The following is an 18,764-nucleotide window of genomic DNA, read 5'->3' as shown; positions in this document are numbered from 1 at the left end:
TTTGATCTTGGAATACTGATGAGATTCACTCAGTATGGATAACTCTTTGGAGCATTAGTTTACGTTTATAAAAATTGAGTACGGGTACCTGTAAGATCTGGGACAGATCAACCGCCCTTCATTTTCTACATAGCTGGGAGAATTAAGGCAAAGGATTATGTTGGGTCCTTTCCTGCTGTGCCATTCCAAGTTATAAAATTAAATTCAGTGGGTAAATATAGCCCTCTAGTGGTTCTATTATATGCTTACACTGTTAACTTTGGTGCATCTAGCATTTCTCTGAAGTTACTGATTTAAAAGAAATGTTGCAAAGAATCAAATTTTAGTAATATTACATGACAGAAAGTATGGGGAGGGGGGAAGTGGTAGGAATGTTTTATTCTAACAATTTTCATGCTAGATTATAACCCATTTCTGTAACCTACTTTTTGGGTTGTTAACAAGAGTCCAAAATACTAGAATTGTCCTGTATTTCTTAAGATGAATGACTGAATCCAGATACTTTGCTGATATATTCTGTGACTTTTATTATTAGATAATTACTTGTGCATACCAAAGCATAGGGTAAATTAAGTGAGGTGGATTGTAAAATAAACTATATCAATGCTATGAAATACAAGCTATTAATAGGTTAGACTTAGGTTTATTGACCTGGAATTTATGATCTGGCTTTAGGGGAAAATATGTTACAGAATGATTTTATATATGCATATCTACCCCTTTTTGCTTAAAAGAAAAAAAAAGTGGGAGAAACCTCAAATCCTAGTATGAATATATATTAGAGAAGATGTACACCAAAAAATATTACTACTACCTTTAGGGGAGTGAGATTTGGAAGGATGGAGGGAGACTACTTCTTTATGTCTGATTATTCAAATTGTTCTGGAAAAAGAAACTGAAATGGAAAAACTCAAATAGCTCAACAGAAAGTAGGGTCCTTAACCTGAATAGTTTTAGGTGACCAAAGCTGGTTCTTAATTTCAGGACTGATTTCCAGCAGCAATCAGTTAAGTCAGCTCCCACACTGATTTTTGAGTATGTTTATTGTTTGAATGGGATGTGTGCACTTGATAATCTCCTTAGATACTAAGCTGATGCCCAAATTGTTTAAAATGCGTGGTGCTTGTTATTTCTCTGTATTTTGCTAATAAGCTTTTGCCTTGTTCTGGGAATTAAAATCCTTTCTCTAGCCCAATTAAATTTGTTAAGGGAGGGCCTCTACGAAAAGGCCCTTCTCTGAGGTCCTTGAGTGGGAATGATTGGTTCTGAAAATTCTTTTTCATCGACTCTTAAAACATTTTATAATCATTGAACGCTCATTATGAAGGCTGTCTCAACTTCTTCCCTCCAAAATGCTAAGGAATAACTTAGACAACAGTTCAGACTCTAAAAATGAAGATGGCTCGGTCTTTTCGCAGACTGAACACAATATTGTTGCAGCTTACTTGATCACAGCAGGTATGGATGTTTACTCCATTAACTGTTATTTTTCTTTCAAATGGGTGAAGAAAAACAGTTTTTCAGCATAAGTCAGTAGAAAAAAGTATGGGATCAGAGATGTTTCAAGTCCTTTATCTTTTCTGAGTTGGGGTGCTCATGTGGGCAATAGGGATGATACTACTTGCCCCGTTTCCTGGCTGTAGAGTGAGAGAACATGGATGGAAGGATAAATGAAGGCATTGTTAAGGGTGGTTAATGCCATAAGTTATTTTGAATCCTGATAAATAATGTGACAGTGGTGAAGTGCGGTTGAGAAAAGTTTTCTATAAAATGAATAATTTTGTAATAATCATCCGTATATTTGGTTACTACATTGTCAAATTAAGGCTTTATTGGGGAAGACTGTGTACCATGGCAAAAAAGTATTTTTAGGTCATTTACTATTCTCACACATCCTCTGTGTCGTCTTGTCTTTGGTGGTGGAATCTAATTAAGATCCTGGAAATCTAATTAAGGTCCTGGAAAGAAAATGAAAGTTGTAAAAAAAGAGAGCAGACTGTATTGTTGTTGAAGACAAGGTGGAAATTCAGCTCATTCCCAGAATGCTGTATTGGAAAACTCTTGCACTTTGGATTTCATCCTTTAGTATCTATGCAATAGTGAGCAAATTCCCTCAGCTTTGTGTTCTTCCATTTTCTTATCTGAAAACAGGGTAAGAATAAGATACTTGTCATGATTGTTGTGAAGAGTAAAACTGAGTGACTTAAACGACACATACAGTAGATGTTGGACACATGTGTTTCTTTCCCCTCACACGCACACAGTCACTGATGTATATTGGATTAAGATAAAGGTGTTTACTGAAAAAGAGGGATGGGGGAATGACAATAGAAGTTGTCTCATCTTTTTTAGGTAGAGGTTGAATTGTATAAATTTTATACTAAGCAGTAATTTCATTTTCAACTCTATGCTCAGTAATGAGTTTTAGAAGTAACTGTACCTTGCGTTGTTATCATTTTTTGTATTGACATTTGAAAATGTTCGAATATATTCAAAAGTGGAGTGAAAAGTATAACAAATCCTATGGTACTCAGTTTATTCTTTATAATTGCTTAGTTCCCCTATAATTCACAATTACTTTAGTGTTAGAAATTATGGTTCCTCAGATAATTTTTGTAAATTTTAGTACTATGCTAGCTTGTTCATTTGAATACCTCTGTATGATAAGTACTGACTGGACAAGTTCTAGTTTCTTTTTGATTTTTTTTTTTTTTTTTTGTGGTTGAAACAATATGAGAAAACAATATGCTAATTAAAGAGAAAATCGTCACAATTACATAGAAATACTTGGTATACAAACCTTTGGTTTAGTTAGTTTTTTGTAGATGATCAAGAAAAGCTATCTTTTTTGATCTGTTTACAAACAATAGCATACAAAGACAATTTCTTGTTAAGAAATTGTTCTCTCTGGTTCTTGTGCTCACAGCAGTAACAATAATAGCAATCTTACTACAACTACAAAGATGACCACTGCTACCAACTACCGCTACTGTTATTTGAATTTTTGCACTATTCTAAATAATTACTCGTATAGAATAATTCATCCTTATACTAAGTCAGTCAGTGACTTAGTTTTATCTTCCCTGTTTATACAGACAAAGTGTTTAAGTAACTTGCCCAACACACAAATCTACTAAGTAGCTACACCAGGATTTGAAGTCAGACATTTTGGTTCTAGAGCCCTCACATCTAACCTCAAAAGTCATTGTTTTTTTAATTTAAAAATTTTTAATTTTTAAAATTCATTTATTTATTTTGAGAGAGAGGAAGAGCACACGTGGGAGCTGAGGAGGGACAGAGAGAGGGAGAGACAGAATCCCAAACAGGCTCCGGGCTGTCAGTGTAGAGCCCAATGCAGGGCTTGAACCCACAAACCGTGAGATCATGACCTGAGCTGAAATCAAGTATTGGACAATTAACCGATTGAGCCACCGAGGTGCCCCCAAGGGTCAGTTTTATTAAGGAATACGATGAGTATGTGTTATTTGGTTGTGGTTTTCGGATAAACTGAAGGGAGCATATCTAACCTCTTCATGCTTCTGTTGAAAGATTTATTGTTCTTTAGGTCCCCTAATTTAATAAAACCTACTCATCTTTCCAAACCCAAACCAAAAAGCTATGAGAATAAAGCATTTATTTCATTTGTTACTTTTACCAAGAACTTATTTAGATTTTTTGTTTTTAATTTTTTCTTTTTAAAAAAAAATTATTTTGAGAGAAAGTGCACATGGATATGGGGGGGGGGGGCAGAGAGAGAAGGGGTGAGAGAGAATCCCAAGTAGACTCCATGCTGTCAGTGCAGAGCCCAACACAGGGCTTGAACCCACAAACTGTGAGATCACAACCTGAGCTGAAATCAAGAGTTGGATGCACAACCGACTCAGCCTCCCAGGTCCCCTCGTTTTTAATTTTCAATTTAATATTTCCCTTATAAACTTTTATCAACTGGAGTACTGTCTCTTAATCCAGGTAAGGCTGGGAGGCAAGAGGGCATGGTAAATTAAAGATGTGAAATAAATTCATTATGAATGAATTGTAAAGTGAAGGGCAAGAGATACTAGGCTGCAGAGGAGGTTGTGTATCAGGTAATGAAGAATCACCTGATAGGTGACCCTTAAGTCATAAGGGTGATGAGTCATTGAATAATGTGATTCCACTTGCATTTTAGAAATGTGCTATGTATTAGTAGCTAAGAGTCCACATAGGAGGCCCCTGTGTGATTAAGAAGGATCCTGAGGAGGGACAAGTGGCAATGGGGATAGAAAGAAGTAGACACACTCAAGAGCCAAAAGTTAGAATTGATGGTTGGGTGTGGCAATTAAAGGAGAAGGAGAGGGGATATCAAAGATGACAAGATTTCTGTTTGGGGCTCCTGGTTAGATGGTGAAGCTATTCACCAAGATAGGAAACCACCTGGGGAGGAATAGGTTTGAGGCAGGAGGAGAAAAGTCTCTGGGTTCAGTTTGAGAGATGTCCAGTAAAAAGCTGGACACGTGGGTTTGAATTTTATGAGATTGATCTGGAAAGGATCAGCATATAGACTTGGATATGTATGAAATCACTCAAGATTATGTACTGAATGTGAAAAGAAAGGGTCTGGTACAGAAACTTGGACAATGCACATATTTAATAAGAGAGATGGAGAAATAAAGGCCAGGTATAGATTAAGTAAGATCTACCAAAGAGATTGAAAGAAAGCCACAGAAGCCAAGGGGGAATTAATGTAGACTGAACTATTAAATGATCTATTATTATCTACTCCTTAGAAAATATCCGCAGTTTGAGAAATAGAGCAGAGAGCTTGAGATAGCTGCCAAGCAAATAAAGGGCCAACTTGTTTACCGCATATCCCCCATTTTATCTAAGACCTCCCCAGAATAGTTAACTCTATTCTGGCTGTGTACTTGGTAGGCAACAACTTACTGTACTATGTTTTATATGAACTTTTAAAACATCAAATTTATAATTAGCTTAGAAAGATTCTTCATTACTTTTTGCAGTATTTCTTGTACGCATGCTATAATACTTGATGCAAAAAATAGAGCCAAAGAGCGGGCCCTTGGCTGGCTCATTGGGCACAGCATGTTGCCTTTGATCTCAGGGTTATGAGTTCCAGCTCCATGTTGGGTGTAGAGATAACTTAAAAATAAAATCTTAAGGGGTGGATTGGGTGGCTTAGTTGGTTAAGCGTCCAACTTCGGCTCAGGTCATGATCTTGCAGTTCGTGGGTTCAAGCCCCACGGTGGGCTCTGTGCTGACAACTCGGAGCCCAGAACCTGCTGCAAATTCTGTCTCCTTCTCCCTCTGCCCCTCCGCCGCTTGCACTCTGTCTCTCTCAAAAATAAATAAACAAAATTTTTTTAAATCTTAAAAAAATAAAAATAGAGCCAAAAAAATCATCAAATTTGCTATCACTATGCCTTACTTATGCTTTGCAGGAATAATAGAAATGGAACAATATGAATTTTAGTTGTGGTCTGTTTATTAAATAAATCTATATGCCACATACTCATAGAACACAGGAGTCATTAGGAGCCTGAAATCTAGATGGGAAGACTAGGAATATATAAACGTTAAAGAATATATCATCACATAAGATTAATAATATATAATCTAAGCAAGCACTTTGGGAATTTAGAGAAGAGAGTATACTGTGGGTAGGGGAAGGCCCTAGGGCAGAACTGGGCTTGAATAGAACTTCGAAGGATAGGTAGCATTTGATTGAATAGGTACAGGAAAAAAGTACGTTGTTCCAAGTGGAAGAAATTAGAGTCAAAATTTACAACAAGCCTTGTGTATTTGATAAATAACTAGAATGGAGGGCTTGTTTTGACAAGTGAGGAAATTTGCTTAAAGAAAGTGAAAACCAATTAAGGCAAAAACTGGAATATCAGGTTGGGACATGTGGGCTTTTATCCTACAGCCAGTGGAGAGTATTGAAAGTTCTGAGAAGAAACATTAATTCTATGTTGTAGCAAGCTTATTCTGCCCCAGCAAGGAAGGGAAAGAATGGGAATCTGGAAGCTTAGCATGACAGGATGCTACAAGGAAGTTTTGGATGAGGGTGTCAAGAAGTTCTTCCCCAGCTGATACTTTTGTGTGTTGGTGCTTGAAAACCTTCCCTCATTAGAATTGCTGGGGACTGCGCACCAGTTGTACTCTTCATAATGGTGAATACAACTCTGTATTGTTGCTTACCCCTCTTTTAGCCCCCAGGAATCTGGTAATGGCTCTAGCCTCTCTCAGCCAAAATCTACTTCCCCATCCCCACTGTTAGGACCTGGTATGACCCACATCTGGGATATTTACACATCCTTTGCAGCATGTAGGTTGTTAATTGGGCTAACATACGTGTCTGGTCCACTCAACAATATTGCTTATTGTATATTAATACATGGCCATTCTGATTATGAAGTTCAGTCATCTGTCTACCTGAGTCCAGCCTGTTCCAGGGCATTGAAAACAATGAGTTTTGGGACCTGCAAGGCTAAGAATCAGATCCTAGTTTGTGGAAATTTGACTAGCGTGTTATCACCTGTGAAGCTTCTCAATGTACTTAAAAGCCAGCTTGACTTCCTTTTTGGATAGGCAAACCTTACAGAGTGCATTCTACAGATGTGTGTGAGTGAGTGTGTATGTTGGATGCTTTGATTTGAACATGATGAATTTCAAGAAATATTGGAACAATGATCTGATCTTATACATGATAGATCCCTAATAAATGTTTAATGACAATGAGTTGAAGGAAAAGGGATATGGAACTGGAGCATGGGTCAAGGCTGGAACGAGACAGAAGAGCTGTTAGGACAGAAGCATAGTTGAGGCTCGAGAAAGGAAACTTGAGAGAGAGAAAGCTTCAGGCCTCAGGAAGGAGGAGGAGGAAGTTAGACTGCCAAAAGAGATAGTATGGTCATACATATATCTTAAAAATCAGCAGGGGTGGTATTATGAAAGATAAAGGAGCAATTTCAAGGGGAGAGTGATTAACCAGCCTTCAGTGCTATTTATGCAATTGGTAAATTCTTTGTTATTTTATTATTTCTATTGCACAAAAAGGCTGTGAAGATATTACGGTTTTAAGAACAGTTGAAGCTCCTCAAATGAATGAATTAAAATGGATTTGCTATTTGAAGGGGCTTAAATATTTAATTTTGATACTACTTTTAAACACTCAAATTAAAAAAAGTGATTTTTTTTTTGTATGTGTTCTCAGGTATGATAAGTATTCTCAGCAACATAATAGTTCTGGGCATCTTCATTAAGTACAAGGAACTTCGGACTCCCACAAATGCAATTATCATTAACCTGGCTGTTACTGACATAGGGGTCAGTAGCATTGGATATCCCATGTCTGCAGCTTCAGATCTGTATGGAAGTTGGAAATTTGGATATGCAGGATGTCAGGTATTGGAGATCCTTTGGAATGAAAGGAAAATAAAATAGATTAAAGAGATGTAAATTTAAATGTCTAAAAAAATTCCCACAGGTTTCAATCAAATAAGGTCACATAGGGTAATAGAAAAAGCGCTCTTACTGAAAAGAACTTCAGGAGTGACTGGGAAATATATTCTTTAATAAGAGAAATGACCTTGGTAGCAATTATTATGTTTTCGAAATTTCCCCAACCCAAAGGAAAAAACAAAAAAAATAGCATTCAGCTAGAGAAGAAAAGTAAAAATCTGCATATTCAAAAAGAAATATCCTATTTTCATTTGAAACAATAAATTATTTAATGACAATATCGTAATATCTAAGTAATACAGTTAAGCTATCAGGTTTTTTCCCCTATGGAAAGTCCTCCAATGGAGTTGCTATTAATTATATCTACTATTAATTTTACTGGCAAGAAAATACATAAATATTAATTTGCATATCCTAGTAGGCAGACATGACTTTTGGCCTGATTTTTAAAGTCAGTTTACTATTTTAAAAAGTTTACTATTTTAAAAATTATAAAATAGAGAATACAATGTAATAGAGAATAATGAATACTCATATGTGTACCACCTAGTTTTGTCAGATCTTAAGGTTTTGCAATATGTGCTTCAGGTTGTTTTGCTTTTTAAAGATATAAAACTTGAAAAATACTGTTGAAGGCCATTGAGCACCATATCCAATCATATTTCCTTCTTTCCCATGAATGTTTTTCTATCTTAGTACATATTTAGGTGTGTGCATAAACTAAACTGCATGGATATTTTAAATTCTGTATAAATGATGTATTGTTTGTGTTATACAATCTTCATGTTTTTGAGGTTTATCCATGTTGTTGGATGTACTCAATTTAACTGCTACATGATATTCCATTTTATGAACATACCCGAATGTACTTATTTTTCTGTTATTGAGTATTTATCCCCCATGTTCTTCTTTCACCAACAAGGCTTCAATGAACATTCTTATTCATGTCTCCTACAATATGTGAGAGTTTCTTTAAATATATTTCTCAGGAGAGGGTTGTAGAGAATATTCATCTTCAACTTCACTAGATGTGCCCAAATTGCTCTCCAAAATGGGTATGCCAATTAGGAGAACTTCTATGATTCCACATTCTCCCTAATGCTTGGGACTGTCAGACTTCTAATTTTTTTTTTTCATCATTTTTATGTGTCTAAATGGTATCTTACAATTTGCACTTCTTTGAATACATATTGTGGTTTACATCTTATGTCATAAATATTCAGATTCCCTCTTGTGTGAATCACTCATTTTTCTGTTTGTCTTTTCCCCTTGTTGAATTGTCTACCTTGTAAACACTAGTATTTTGTTGGTTATATGCATTGTACCTAATTTATAGTTTGTTTTTTACTCTGTTAATAGAATATATTTTATAGAAGTATTACTTTAAGTCTTAAAATTTTAAGTTTATTTTAATTAGTGAAGTCCTAAAGCACTTTCCATAAATGCCTTTAATAAGCCAGTTACAATATGACAATGGAAAATGTATTTTAAAATTATTAAAATAAAAAACATTCAATGTATCTAAAATATATTCTAACACTGGAATAAAAATGTAAATATCTCTTGGGAGGGCATGTAGAATAGTGGGTTCTTTCCGATTTTGATTTTTAGATTTATGCTGGGTTGAATATCTTTTTTGGAATGGCAAGTATTGGATTACTCACTGTTGTGGCTATGGATCGATACCTGACCATCTGCAGTCCTAACTCAGGTATAGTACTTCTCTCAACTTTCTCAACGGAAGGTACTTCCTGCCTAAGTACCACTTAACACACATTTACTTTAAAACATAAATGTAAAAAAAAAAAACCCATATATATATACACACACATATGTATATATATATATATATATATACATATACATATACATGTTATATATGTGTGTGTGTGTTTGTGTATGTATACATATACACACATGCATATATGTGTGTGTGTGTGTGTGTAATGAGTTGTAATCATGGTCAGTCTTATTTGTCTGAGAATCCTTGTTCAAAAGTTTCGATGATTTCCTATTATAATTAGAATAAAATCCAAATTTCATAGCACAGCCTCCAATGGTCTGTGTGGTCTGGCCCCTGGCTATCTTTCCAGCTTTGGCTAGGGCCTCTCACTTTGGAGTACTGGACAAGGCCTTTCCCACTTGGGGATCTTTGTAAATGCTGTTTCCCTAGGCCTGGAAAGTGTTTCTCCCTGCTTGTCCTCTGGCTGACCCTTTTTATCATTCAGGTTTTGGCTTAAATGCCATTTTCTTTTCTGAATATAAATTCACATAGATAGGCCTCTGAATGAATTAAAGTGTTTTGCAAAAAATCTACTTGACAACAAATTCGAATAGTTCGTAAAAACAAAGTGGAGGTATGAATTCATCACTGGCAAATGATGCTAATATTTCATCTGTTTGTTAATAGGAAGAAGAATGACCACCAACACTTACATCAGCATGATTCTGGGGGCCTGGCTCAATGGTTTCTTTTGGGCTTTGATGCCTATCATAGGGTGGGCTAGTTATGCCCCAGATCCTACTGGGGCTACTTGTACCATAAACTGGAGGAAAAATGATGCGTAAGAGACACATTTACACTTTATAATCAAATACTTCTAATGTAGACATTTTCTCACCATTTCAAATTTAAGGTCAGGTCAAATGTTTTCCAATCAGAGTGTGGCAAAGTGCTTCCTTGGTGGTGACATGTGAATCCAGTATTGAATTACTCTTGTTTGCAAGTAAAGGCCATCCAGCTCCCTTGTTCCCCTTACCCTTTTACATCCTCTCCCGTGGCACCAAAGTGGGCACAGAAGCACCCTTTCGATATTTGTAACTCAGAGATAGAATCCAAAAGGGAAAAGGGAGTGTTAATATCGCTAGACAGCATGCAGCTCCGCGGGAAGCCCAGGCTGAGTCCCTACTATCTTTTCAAGATGGTCTGGTGATAAAGCTGAAATTACACAGCAAAAGCAGTCACTATAAGGATTCGCTTGTTTGTTAGTTTTGCTTGTCTGTATTTACCAGGAAAAAGAGGGTAACTTCGTTTATTAAAGAAAACGAAAGACTACTCAGAAAAACAAGTAGAAAATCTGAATCTAAATTTAAGATTTTTCTGTAAAGGGGCAATAGTAAATATTTTTATGCTTTACAGACAAGACTGTCTCTGTTATAATTGTTCAAGCCTGCCTGTGAAAGCAGCCATAGACAGTATATAAATGAATGTAGTTCCAATAACATTTAATTTACAAAGACGGATGACAAGGCTGGGTGTGGCCTGTAGGCTATACTTTGCCAACTCCTAGTCTAAAGGAATTAAATATCCTTCCTAAGCTATTTAATAATACAGTGACTGTTTAACAGTGCTAGTATTATTTTTAATATTGTCCTATTTCCTTTGCCCTATTTAGCACTTTAAACAAGTAGTGATTTAATGATTCCCTTTTCTTGTTTTCAGATCTTTTGTTTCTTTCACGATGACAGTTATTGCGATAAATTTTATTGTACCCTTGACAGTGATGTTTTACTGTTATTACCATGTCACTCAAACCATTAAATGTCATGATACTAGTAACTGCACTGGATACCTCAACAGAGATTGGTCAAATCAGGTAGATGTGACAAAGGTAAGATTAAAATCCTTAAAATGTTTTTGCAATGGAGCTTTTACACATATGTGGTCTATATTATAATCACCTCTCCCCAACACCTGATTCTTATTCCCTGGCTCTTTTTCTTGTTTGCCTTCATATTTCTTTCTTTCTTTTAATGTTTATTCATTTTTTGAGAGAGACAGAGAGAGATAGAGAGAGGCAGAGCGTGAGTGGTGGAGGGGCAGAGAGAGGGACACAGAGAATCCAAAGCAGGCTCCAGGCTCTGAGCTGTCAGCACAGAGACCCACGTGGGGTTTTGAACCCATGAACCATTAGATCATGACCTGAGCTGAAGTCAGATGCTTAACCAACTGAGCCCCCAGGCGCCCCTGCCTCCATATTTCTAAATGATGTGTTTATCTGCTGTTTTGGATATTTTTATTTGCTATTACTCTTGATTTCCCACTATGGACAATGAGAATTTAGCTCTCTTATAATATCTTTCCCACTCCTCTACCCCAACCTTTTTTCCTCATCTTGTCAGTATAATGTTAATATTTGGTTACATTATTTTACATTATCGTAACTACCTAAATTTTGTTTATTGCAGACCTCTGTAAGGTTCTGTGATTTGTATTTTTTTAAACAATTTTTTTTTCTTTTGGGGTTAATAATTCATTCCTTTCTTTCTTCCTCCCTCCTCCTCTCTGTCCCCTCTTCTGCTCCCCATTTGTCCTACCCTCCCCACCACCATAGTTATGGTTACTGTTCTGTGTACCTATTGCCAATTCATCTCTTAACTCCCTACCAGAAGTGCCAATCTCCTCTCAATATTTTCAAATGCATCAGAGACTAATTGACTTTATCCTTTTTTTTTTTTTTTTTTTGGAACAGTCCCTCCTGGCACTTCCAAGTGCCTTGCTCTATACTGGCCCTTCTCTAAGACCACTGCCAGCATCCTTAGATCTCTTTATCACCAAATGGGAATGCCTTTGGCCTCTTTCCTGGGTTGAATCACCTGTTTTCTGGCTTGCGTATCTTCCTTTTTCTTGGTTACTCTCTCATTTGATGGAACACATTCTCAAGTAGATTTCTGAGATTATAGGGAGGTATATTTTTTAAAGATTTTGTTGCCTGAAAAATGTCTTAATTCTATGATTATATTTGACTGTTTGCCTTGTATGGAATTTTAAGTAGAAAACGATTTTCAAAGAGTTTTGAAAGCATTGCCCCATAGCTTCCCAGCTTCCGGTGTTGCTATTACGAAGGCTGACAGCATGCTTGTGACAGTCCCTTTGTAGTGATCTATGCATTCTCTCTGGAAGCTTGAAGGATCATTTCTGTGTCTCCAATTTTCTGGAATTTCATGCAGATGTGCCTTGATGGGGCTCTTTATTCACCATGTGCTGGGTACTTGGTGAGTTCTTTCAATATGAAGACTCAGGTCCTCCCCTTCTGGGAGACTTCTTGTATTATTTCTCTGGTGATTTCCTCTCTCTGTTTTGTTTTTCCTGTTCTCTTTTTCTGGAAGTCCTTTTTTTTTTAATATTAAATTTCCTGGATTTACCTTCCAATTTTCTTAAATTTTCTCTCCTATGTTGTCTCTGTCTTGGGCTTTGTTTCTGTTTGTTTCTTTCTGAGAGATTTCCTCAACCATGTCTATGTCTGGGGTTGGGTGAGAAAAATGAGGCTCAAGACTTGGGTGCAAAATTTAATCAGGCACCACAAAACTCAGTAATCCCCCCCCCCAACACACAAAGTAGTTAATGTATTTTTATTATTTTTTTTAATGCTTATTTATTTTTGAGACAGAGACACACAGTGAGTGTGGGGGAGGTGTACAGAGGGAGACACAGAATCCCAAGCAAGCTCCAGGCTCCAAGCTGTCAGCACAGAGCCTGACACGGGGCTCGAACTCACCAACCGTGAGATCGTGACCTGAGCCGAAGTCCGATGCTTAACTGACTGAGCCACCCAGGTGCTCCAGTTAATGTAGCATTTTTAAAAAAAAATCAAAATTAATGTCAGAAACTCACTGAACAAAATATAAAATTTTAAATAAAGATAGGATCTCACCCTGCCCTTGCATGACTCACCTCAGTACCCCAATCCTGGATAATCACATTGTTCAACTTTTCTATTGCATTTTAAAAATTCTCCTCTTTCTTTTATAGATAGGGCATAGGAGAAAGCCCATTTTTATAGATAAAAAGAATTAGTTTACACCCTCTACTCCTTTTCAATAGCCCCCTCTTCTTGTTTTAGGATATGTATCTTCTCTCATTTCTCTTCATCACATATTTTTTTGTTTCCCCTGAATTTCTGCATCATTTTTTGGTATCTTTTTTAAAAAAAGAATTATCATTGAAGTATAGTTGGCATACAATGTTATATTAGTTTCAGGTGTACAACATAGTGATTCAATGATTCTCTACATGATACAATGTTCACCACAATAATTGTATTACTATCTGTCACCATTAAATGTCATTATAATATTATTGACTATGTTCCCTATGCTGTACTTTCACCTCTATGACTTATTTATTTTATAACTGGAAGTTTGTACCTCTTAATTCTCCTCACCTATTTTACTCATCCCCTATGTTCCTCCCCTCTGGCAACCACGCTTTCCATATTGATGAGTCTATTTCTGTCTGTCTGTTTGTTCATTTGGTTTTGTTTCTTAGATTCCACATATAGGTGGAATCATATGGTATTTGTCTTTCTCTGTCTGACTTATTTCACTTAGCATAATATAATACCTTCTGGGTCCATCCATGTTGCAAATGCCAAAGTTTCATTCTTTCTATGGGTAAGTGATATTCCATTGTGGGGTGTGTGTGTGTGTATGTGTGTTTATGTACATATATATGTATATAATTTATATATATATATATATATATATATATATATATATATATATATATTAGATAGATACACACACACACACACACACACACACACACACCATTTTTGTCTCTGCCTGTCAGTTTGTTTCCTCAATATCTGGTGGTCAGCGACTGTCTCCTGCATATTTAAAAGTGATACACTAAAAAGCTGATTGTGAGCTCTGGACATGCTCCTCACTGGGATGTTTCCTTGGGGGGAATTTCTGACACTCTGTATCTCCAGGTATTTTCTTCTGGGCTGGTCAGTTCCCAAGGAGATTCTTTCATGTTCCTTAGTGGGAAGCACAAGTCTGTTTCGCAGATTCTCATGGCTCAGAGCAGGGAGGGGACAGACAGCATGCAGCACCCCTCTTTCTTACAGTGCTCCAGCTCTCTGCTAAGCCCAAGATCCTATAGTTTCCTACCTCTTAGACTGAAGCTCTGGGATTCTTCTGGGGAGAGGATGGGGCAGTTGCATGGTGGAATGGTAAGGGGATTCAGAAGTTTGTCTGTTTTTGCAGATTTCCATGAGTTCTGCTATTTTAAGTTCCATGTGCTGCCCTACATTCAGAGCTAGCTGTTACCTCCAATTCCAAGGACTTTCTGAAGTTCTGCGTAATGGATTAGTCTCTATTTCATGTTCCCTCACTGATGGTACTTTTAAAAGTTTTTTTAAATTTATTTTTAAATTATTCTTGTGTCTGATAAATAATTTGCTGCTTGCCCAGTGGTTATTCAGTTTTAATTTTTACAAGGCTATTGTCTAATCTGTGATTCTCAGGTCTTAAGGGTTTAGATCTTTTTAAACCTCTTTCTATCATTTTAGTGGACAATCAATAAGGAAATGTAAAAATTATAATTTTTTATATAAAGGAGATGAAAGGGAGCTGCGTTACAAAACTATCTGCACTGTACGTCTATGTGGAGCTTCTGTATTATAATACAGTGAACTCAATATAGGACTTTGGTCTTTTCAAGATTGAACTTAGAAAGTGAGAAAGTTAGTTTTTAGATTAGCAAATAATGAGAGTGAGAGGAAAACGCACAATGCCAGCAGTCCATAGCACAATTACTAGAAATGGGTTAAGAGTGGGTTTTCATGTGCCTTTCATCAAAGCCAGCTTTTGTAGTCTTCCTTTCCCAGATAAAGAGGACATCCTTTACATCTATATAACATTCTACTCATTTAATAAGTTCTTGTTATCATAGAGGACTTCAGGCACATAAGCAAAGTACAATGAGGTTTGGAAAAATTCAGTTTTTGGGGTGCCTGGGTGGCTCAGCCAGTTTAGCATCCGACTTCAGCTCAGGTCACGATCTGACAGTTCATGAGTTCGAGCCCCACATCAGGTTCTGTGCTGATGGCTTGGAGCCTGGAGCCTGTTTCAGATTCTCTGTCTTCTCTCTCTCTCCCTCTCTCTCTGCCCCTTTCCTGTTCTCTCTCTCAAAAATAAACAAACATTAAAAAATTTAAAAAATTTCAATATTTTAGATATTGGGTTTGCCAAATATTGATTTATTTTACAGATGTCTGTGATAATGATATTTATGTTTCTGGTGGCGTGGTCCCCTTATTCCATCGTGTGCTTATGGGCTTCTTTTGGTGACCCAAAGAAGATCCCTCCCTCAATGGCCATCATAGCTCCACTATTTGCAAAATCTTCTACATTCTACAATCCCTGTATTTATGTGGTTGCTAATAAAAAGTAAGTAATGTCTAAAATGCTTTAAAAAAAAAGATATAGAAAGAATGTTAAAAAAAAATTTAGGGGGCTTGGAGAGTGACAGAAATTCACTTCAAACTAGTGTAAAAATTATTTGGCTCATGCAACTGGAGAAGCATCTAGGCCCTTAAATGCCTAGAGCTCCAGTTCTGTGAGAGCCTCTTCCCACATGGAGGTGAGATGATCACAGCAACACAAGACCCGAGTTCTACCATCTAAGCTTTTCCAAATTCGAGTTTCGTCTCAGACAGCTCCCTGATCGAAAAGCTGCTGGAAAGTTGTTAGTGGGCTCAACTTAGTTCTCGTGGTTACCCCACCCAAAATACATGGAATTGATTTTCCAAAGAAAAGAGTGGTTCTATTACCAGAAAAGGGACAAGGTGAAGAAGACAACGTTGAACTCTGTAAGTGGGTAGCATAGTTGTATATTAGAACAGAAGACATTCAGATGCAAGAGAAAAACCCAGTGCTAAAATAAAAGGACTTCAGGGGTGGGTAGTCATTCAGGATAATAAAGAATCCCCCACTCTCCCCTCTCCCCCCTTGTTGGGACTCAGCAATATTTCCTCTGTGAAGCTTAGATTATTTTATTTCCTGTTACTGCAGAAAGGTGGAATAACTAATTTATTGTCCTTAAATATTTGATAAGAAAAATCTCAGTAGAGGTCAGGTAATTTGATCCTGGAATGCCAGCGATGCTTCTATTAAACTTACGTTATTTAGGCACATGTTTGGTAGAGCAGCTTTAGCTACAGGAATACAGGGAAACATAAAAACTTTTAAGAGCAAACAGACCACATAAGAATAACGAACACATTTTTATTTATTTTGAGAGAAAGGGTGCACATGCATGCATAAGTTAGCAGGGGAAAGTCAGAGAAAGAATCTCAAGTAGGCTTCTCGCTGTCAGCGTTGAGCCTGATGCAGGGCTTTATTTCACGAACTGTGAGATCACGACTTGAGCTGAAATCAAGAGTCAGAGGTTTAACCGACTGAGCCACCCAGGTGCCCCAAGAACACATTTTAAATTCAGAGCCTATTGGTAGTTCTTTTGGAAAGATTAGTCACTTTCAAGCTCCCCTTAATTTCAACTGGCCTTTGTTCAGAAGAACAAATGCATGAAACACACATCCTTGGTTCAAGTAAACTGTAATTGACATTAGAAGTGTCATCTTAAACAGGCATAACTATTGATTTGTATTAAATGCCTTCAATATTTATAATCAGTGGTGTAAAACTGGTCTGTAACTGTACCATATACCTTATACATTTATGAATGCTTTTAAAGTTGGAGGCAGAAATTTATTTGGAGATGTCAATTAGCAGTAGAGGCATCTTAGCCATATTTGAAAACGCTTTAATAGTTCCAAATCATTATAGGATAATGCCAGATTTCCCCTTTTTTACTGTAGATTTCGGAAGGCGATGTTTGCCATGTTCAAATGTGAGAATCACCAACCTATGCCCGTGACAAGTATTTTACCAATGGATGTATCTCAAAACCCACTGACTTCTGGAAGAAAGTGAAATAAGAGAAAAAGCACACAGTATCAAAATTTTTTTATTTACTTTTTTCTCCAATGGTTTAGTTTTATTTTAAATATGATCGTGTTTAGATCAGATACATACATTATTGTCCTATTAGACCCTAAATGCCTCAAGTGTTTCTCCTATTTCTTCTATTTGTGGGATGGCTACTGTAGTGAATGTTTCTTTATGCCCTTTATGTAAACTTATGTCCATCTCCTTTGATGAAGCTAGGCACATGAGATTAAGGCCCATTCTATTTCTCCCAATCATGGCATTCATTACACTGTATCAATGACCAAGTAACTTGCCTGGGTCCTCCATTAGACTAGAAGTAGCCATTATTTTAATATTGAAATAAATTAATAATAATAAATAGTCTTCAGTAAGTAAATTACAGAAATGAGGTGTTGGATGTTCCTAGATAGAACTAGACGGAAAACATTTTTAGCATTTCACTCTTAAAATTTTAATGCAAATATTAACATACTATTTAACAAAGATAATCAAATGAATATTAAACACTTGCTTCTAAATCACATTAGTTGATGCACATATTTACTTTATATAGCAATATAATTTCTGTATATTATTATGTATTCTGCATTTTCAATTAACATTTTTCTGTCTATATATTTTCATATATTTGCCACTAGACTTAATTTAATCAGAGTGGGTTTTTTGTGTTTTGTTCTTTTGTTCCTATTTTGTCTGAAATTTACTTCATAGTGGCAAGAACACAGCATGCAATCTACCCTCTCAACCAGTTTTTAAGTGTACAATATAGTATTGCTAACTGTGACTACAGTATTGCACAGCAGATCTGTAGAACTTATTGTCTTGCTTAGCTGAAATGGCTATTGATAGCTGTATGCTTGCTCTTTGATGTATTCTTAGCACATAACTGCATGTTGCTTGGTACATAGTAGGCACTCAATAAAAAAACTGTTGAATGTGAAATGCATTTATAGACTCATGTATTTGTTGTTTGAAATAACCATTAAGCATAGTATGATAATGTAATACTGTTTAAATAATGGACATTTAAAATCTGCAGTATTTTATTTTAATTGAGCACATTTTGCTGACTTTATTGTTTCTATATGCATTCTATCAGTTTTAAATAAAACGTCCCATAATATTCTTACTTTTACAGAATTTCCTTTTGAAAAAGTTTTTTTTGGTTTAAAGATGATTGATAGAACTACCCAATACAATCATAGCAAGATTAAATTATATATGTGTGTGTGTGTGTGTGTGATCAGGCAAGGCCAATCAATACACACACACATACACACGCCACTAAATCCATGACTATCAACTGTCGATGAGGATTTTCCATCTTCTGTGATTGGAGGTAGTTTTTAATTATTGAATTACATTTTTGTTTTCTGATAGAGCCTAATTTTGCTAAAAGAAATGGATCTTCAGATCTGGCTTGATGCCCGTAACTTAGGAAACTAATGTAGAATAAAATATATTCTTAAACCAAGATAATGGCCTTCATTACAAACAAACATGCTGCACTGAGTTGACGTGGGAGAGCTGCAGGAGACATTCTCACCAGAGCCTGGGTCCTGCTA

At 36.3% G+C, this 18,764-nt stretch overlaps 1 protein-coding gene and 1 long non-coding RNA gene across 5 annotated transcripts in view; one reads left to right on the top strand and one right to left on the bottom strand.

The window, feature by feature from the left end:
• Positions 1-474: 474 nt before the first annotated feature.
• Positions 475-18,435, top strand: RRH (retinal pigment epithelium-derived rhodopsin homolog). Its single transcript, XM_015081866.3, has 7 exons — positions 475-1,458; positions 7,214-7,404; positions 9,073-9,172; positions 9,872-10,025; positions 10,904-11,072; positions 15,458-15,636; positions 17,067-18,435. The coding sequence occupies exons 1-7, from the start codon at positions 1,353-1,355 to the stop codon at positions 17,179-17,181; spliced, it is 1,014 nt and encodes a 337-aa protein (XP_014937352.2). The 5' UTR covers positions 475-1,352; the 3' UTR covers positions 17,182-18,435.
• LOC113600210 (uncharacterized) overlaps positions 475-18,764 on the bottom strand; it is a 60,843-nt gene continuing 42,553 nt past the window's right edge. For all 4 annotated transcript variants that reach the window (XR_008296199.1, XR_003421176.2, XR_008296200.1 and 1 more), the window contains 2 exons: positions 7,306-7,416; positions 475-2,141 (listed from right to left, as the gene is read on the bottom strand). This is a non-coding gene — a long non-coding RNA (uncharacterized LOC113600210). The remainder of the gene's footprint in view (positions 2,142-7,305; positions 7,417-18,764) is intronic.

The sequence above is a fragment of the Acinonyx jubatus genome, chromosome B1 (assembly GCF_027475565.1).
Source record: "Acinonyx jubatus isolate Ajub_Pintada_27869175 chromosome B1, VMU_Ajub_asm_v1.0, whole genome shotgun sequence".
Lineage (NCBI taxonomy): Eukaryota > Metazoa > Chordata > Mammalia > Carnivora > Felidae > Acinonyx > Acinonyx jubatus.
The sequence above is the reverse complement of the archived record's forward strand: the minus strand, read 5'-3'. Positions and strand labels throughout refer to the sequence as shown.